Source organism: Macrobrachium nipponense, chromosome 34 (assembly GCF_015104395.2).
Source record: "Macrobrachium nipponense isolate FS-2020 chromosome 34, ASM1510439v2, whole genome shotgun sequence".
Taxonomy (NCBI): Eukaryota; Metazoa; Arthropoda; class Malacostraca; order Decapoda; family Palaemonidae; genus Macrobrachium; species Macrobrachium nipponense.
In genome coordinates, this window is record NC_061095.1 from 44,987,459 (window position 1) to 44,992,784 (window position 5,326).

At 34.4% G+C, this 5,326-nt stretch overlaps 1 protein-coding gene across 1 annotated transcript; it reads right to left on the reverse strand.

The window, feature by feature from the left end:
* Window positions 1–1,366: 1,366 nt before the first annotated feature.
* Window positions 1,367–3,058, reverse strand: LOC135207701 (uncharacterized). Its single transcript, XM_064239532.1, has 4 exons — window positions 2,927–3,058; window positions 2,500–2,628; window positions 1,840–2,090; window positions 1,367–1,567 (listed from the first exon to the last, which is right to left on the reverse strand). The coding sequence occupies exons 2-4, from the start codon at window positions 2,626–2,628 to the stop codon at window positions 1,426–1,428; spliced, it is 522 nt and encodes a 173-aa protein (XP_064095602.1). The 5' UTR covers window positions 2,927–3,058; the 3' UTR covers window positions 1,367–1,425.
* Between the last annotated feature and the right edge of the window lie 2,268 nt (window positions 3,059–5,326).

Consider the following 5,326-nt stretch of genomic DNA (forward strand, 5'->3'; position numbering starts at 1 on the left):
CAAAATATATAAACCATGTACCTTTTGGCGTCAAGTATAATTAATCCATGCTAACCCTTTTTGTTTGTTCTTCGATAATTTGAAATGTTTATCTTTTGTAGACAGCAGTGAATTTGGAAAAGAAAAAACCTCATAGGGTACAGTGTGCTGATAAACATGACTGATTGACTGTCAGTGTGGACAAGATAGTCAACTGACTTGCGTCAGTGACTTGACTCCCGTCCTCTGGTGTAAGCACAGCCTTATGCTCCTGAATATCCAAGTCAAGGTTCAGAAGCAAAGATTTATATCCGCGTCTCAAAGCGAACCTTTCTAGAGTCGCCCCGAACTAGAACCTGGGCAAAGCAGATACAATTTGTTGCACTTTGCTACGACCTGCGAGTACTATTTGCTTTCTCGAGTTAGCGAATGGAATACCGCTGGAGTTAATGATTAATCATTCAGCAGTTTCTACATGCCATTAAAGCGTCGAGGCCATATCTCTAGATACGTTTAAGCTTTGGATATTTGAATTTTACCTTAAAACATAGAAACCATATACACGTAAACAGTTTGTTCAATCAAGGTGGACATTAATGTCAATCTTTGTTTGCTGATCATTAAGTAAATGTGTTAAAACACTCAGCAGAAGAGTTTAAGCCAGCAGACTTAATTTACCTTTATAAAATTTAACAAAAAACAGGACGTTCAGTCATTTAAAATGTTTTAGTAATGTAGGTCTTAGTGGTAAATTTGGATGGCAATTAAAAGTGGCAAAATCCACCCATTACGTAAATATGAAAGTCTACCCAACTAAGTGATTAGTCAGTTTCAAAGTTTAGGCAATCCATTAACATATCAGTATTTGCAAATAAGGTTCAGTTATTTCCGTATTATCCAATTAAATTACTTTTAAGAGGGGCAGTAGTTACCCTATATGACTGCAGCTTCACAGCAGATTTTATAGGATAATTTTACCTAGCAAATTCACATTTGATAGTAAACGATTGTGGCAAGTGTTAATCATACAGAAGTCTCAGCACAGATTTGAACCAAAACGAAGGTTCTGGGAGAAATCAGACATGGGCAAGATATCATTTAGCAGTGTTCCACACTTTAAAATAAAAAACCTGTACGCCAAGAGCTTGATTTACTAAACAATTATCCAAGTTCATGGAACCTCATTTACAAACTTGCTTTCTTTTAATGGCCACAACACTAATCACCCATAGATAACATTAAATAAAAATTTTTAATTTAAAAATACAGTACGAAACTTACTAGTAAATTTAATTCCTGCATAAGCCAAAGAGAAAATGCTATTCATCAGCAATATGTTTAGGATCATTGTCCCCCATAAGGTAGAAATTTAAAAAAACTAAATAAATTCTTAATTATTCCTTTACTATAATATTTACTGCACAGTACACTTATAGGGACGTGAAGTTAATAACACCTACACCTGATGTATCTCCCTCTCCTGAAGACGAAGGGTCTGAAATAATAGTTCCGGCAGCAGTAACTGTAGTAGCCGTAAACGACGCGACGGCGTCCATAGCATAAAGATCCAGGGTATCCTCCATAGTGCCTGGAATATGGAATATAATTACAGAAATTAGTTATCCGAATTATAGTTAGCATTTAAAAGACTAGTCCCCACGCCCATAACCATGGTAGTTATATTATAAACCAAAGCCATTTTTACTGGCTATGTAACTATAAATAAAAGATTTAAAGTTAATTATGAAAGCCTTCGAACTTGAAAGCTTAGGATGAGCTTACATTAAGCTTAAATATGACTAAAAGTTATCAAACATCAAAACTAACAAAAACTAATAATAGCCTTCAATAACCAATTACCTGGTTCTATAGCAACGACTGTATGCCGTAGGACGATAGCCACTTCCAGGACCAAAGAAACCTGGCTGATCCTGAGTTTCTCCTTGCAAGCTACTGGGTAGTTTGGGTTTATCTTTCTGATCACTTTGAATCTTATCTGTTTGGTCTAGAGTCCTCAGTATTTCGAAGCACATATCATCGGAGAGGACAGGAGGGTCGGCTGCGTCAAGTAAACCCTGATCATCTTCAATATCAGTATCGTTTAGAGGTTCCTGCGAGACAAAATGATGTGAAGCTAGTGAAGCTAGTAAATTAAGAATACAGTAAATTAAGTTAAGACTAAAAATAAAAATTTGAAAGGCCGGTGTTCCAAAGTTCCACCTATGAAATATGCAAAGCTTCTCCAAAGACAAAGGAAAAAAATATTAGAATACAGAAATTTGGAAGAAAAGACCTTAGTTTCGGAAAAATACCATAATCGCTCATTTTATGCAAAAAATAAAAAATTTAGAATGCAGAAATTAGAAAGAAAATCTCCAGTTTCGCAAAATTACTAAACTAGCTTATTTTATGTAGGAAAAACTTAAGCTAGATATTGCTCATGTCACTACCAGTTGAGGCAACAGAGAGTATCTTAAATTCATTTATAGTTTATAGTAGGGAAGATTTACCACAACTTACACCGATAAGGTCTCCAACTATCTCCCACTCTGTGTATTCACCATCAAAATTCGATTTCTCTGTGGTTGTTGTTGTTGTTTGGGAGTGCACGATACCAACGCATAGCATAAACAATACAAAAGGTCCCATCTGAAATTAACGATAATTAGATAATTACTTTAAAATAACACTCAATAAACCACAAACAAACCTAGACAAAAATGGCAATGATATTAGAAACTTAAAAGTACCCAAAAACTAAATTACACAATGCTAGAGTTATAAGAGGAGATTTTTTCATATCCGATAGTTACTGTAAATACAATATTTACAATATATATGCGTTAAAATAGAAATATAAGAAATCTATGACAATATACAAACGGCCAAATCAAAAAGTAAGAAATTTATATCTTATGTCACAAGAAATATTGCAAAACTGACTCACCTTCGATAATGAACAGAACAAGCCCGAGTTATTATCCACAGCGTTAGAAATACGTATAAGACTCTGATCTCTTCTTTCTTATATAAACTTGTTTCTGGTTACTGGTAAAGGAAACAGGACAACAAAGGATCCTGAAACGAGTTCTGATGTTTCTTGAGCCGTTGTCACTCGGCTGTACAAGCGCCATCTATGGAAAAGAGTTAACAGTTGTTAACTAGACTCTAAATTGTGGGCGGCAACAAACTAAGATAAAAATAACGGTTTATTTATTGATTCATAAGGGATGTAAGTTAAGCTGAAAATCAAAAGATAGAAATAGATGCTATGCATGTTACGTACGTTGATTATATTATATTATTCATTTACAATTTATTTCCATTCAGCATTTTCTTTTAAAATGTATATATATTTAAAGTCATGAAAGTCCATAGCTATTTAAGAGCATGATTAGTGATTTAGATTTCACAGGAATTTTAATTTTTTTCATTTTGAAAAAGGAGATTTTTCAGTGTTTCTGAAGGGTCAATGACCGCAAGTTCGTAATGTTCGATTTATATATATATATATATATATATATATATATATATTATATATATATATATATATATATATATATATATATATATATATATATATAATATATATATATTTATATATACATACGTACTCTCGTCAAGTTCTGGCCAGGGACATAGAGTCCAGGATGTGGTTTCCATCAACACCACTTGCTATGGTCCCATATAATAACATCTGCGTCGCAGACTATGTCAAAAAAGCGATTAAACTACAATTTCTATCTAGTATCCCATTTGTATCTTCAAGGAGACAGAGAGGTGGAGGTGGCAGCTTTTGGGTTTAGCGAGTGAAAATTTTGGGATTTTGTTAAACATACTAAATATATATATATAATATATATATATATATGTATATATATATACATATATATATATATAATATATATATATATATATATATATATATATATATATTAGAGGCCCCCCGCTCTACAGCATAAACTAAGATTAATATGGACAAAAACAAAAGTAATTCAGAACAGGTATTTATTTAAGTTTCTCTTTGAGCATTTACTATTTTGTGGGACCTCCATCTGCCTGTCCCACGGCCTGCATTCTTGAGGGGTATGAATTCAGCAAATCACAAAAAAGCTGAGACTCAAACTCCATTTCCCTGAGCACTTTGGTTACCTCTCTTCGCAGGTCGTCGAGGGTGGTTATACCATCCTAGTTCACCATGCATGATTCAACACGATCCTTTAAGATAATACCAATGTTTCACACACATTTAGGTCAGGTGAGCTACTTGAATATTCACTTTACTAGAAGAAATCGATACCACTTTTTCGAGGCAGCTCCAGTGTCTGAAGAGCCTTGAAACATGGTGCCTTATCATGCAAAAATGAGACTTCTTCAACAGATAACACATTTTCACGACTTTTGAGGAAAGGAGATACTCCACCAGTGAACACAGTTTCTTTGAAGTATTCGCCATTCCATGACTGTCCTTTTCCTTTGATGATCCACATTAACTGTTTGGCTGTGAAACAGAGAAAAATTCCCAAACATTCAGGAAATTTTACAACTTAGCGATAGCACAAGTCATCGCTGATATCATCCAACTTTGCAGTCCAAATTAGGCCATTTTTATGATTTGGCTTCCTGACTGTGTAAATGAAGAATTTATCTGATGCGGCAACATGGAGAAAGTCAGCTTCATCCCAATCTTTAAGAAATGAACCACAAAACCATACATAGTCTTTTCTCTGTTGCCGAGTGATGTTGGGCTTGCTATTAACATGAAATGGCTTGATACCAGATTTTTTCAACTTACGATATTCAGCACTATAACTTCTCTTCTTTCCCCTTTTTGTTTCTAGTCCAAGCACCAATTTACATAAAGACTTTCTTGGTCTACCCACTGCCTCAGCATTGATGTCTTTTGACTCCTGAGAAAGGACTTCAGACCTTCAAGGATTCTCACTCTTTTTGCGATGACAGTCATATGGATTTTTGTTCCAGTTTCTTTTAACAAAGGATTCATCTCTTCTAATGTATTTAGCTTTCCAGGAATGTGAAATGAAGGATGCGCCAGCATCCCTGGCATCTCTGAAGGTTATAGCCTGGATTCAATCAATCCATCTGATTTCCTCCGAGTCGTTAGCCATGGCTGTATATAACTCCGTCACTCAGTCTGAAAATACAATAAATGTAAAATGAAAAATAGCTTAGTAGAAACTGAAGATAATATACTTGAAGATAGGCTATTGCAGAAAACTTCATAACTTTCAATTTGTTCTGTGGAGAGTGGGCTCTAATTTCGAAACACCAGGATTCAAGCAAAATCATTGAATTAAAAATTCTGAGTTTCCAAATGTATTCCTTG

Excerpts from the sequence above, each read along its gene's own strand:
- LOC135207701 (XM_064239532.1), bottom strand. The coding sequence starts at position 2,628 with ATGGGACCTTTTGTATTGTTTATGCTATGCGTTGGTATCGTGCACTCC. Across the intron at positions 2,091-2,499 it reads TAGTTGGAGACCTTATCGGT|GAACCTCTAAACGATACTGA; the intron begins GTAAGTTGTGGT and ends TTTGTCTCGCAG. Across the intron at positions 1,568-1,839 it reads AGTCGTTGCTATAGAACCAG|GCACTATGGAGGATACCCTG; the intron begins GTAATTGGTTAT and ends TCCATATTCCAG.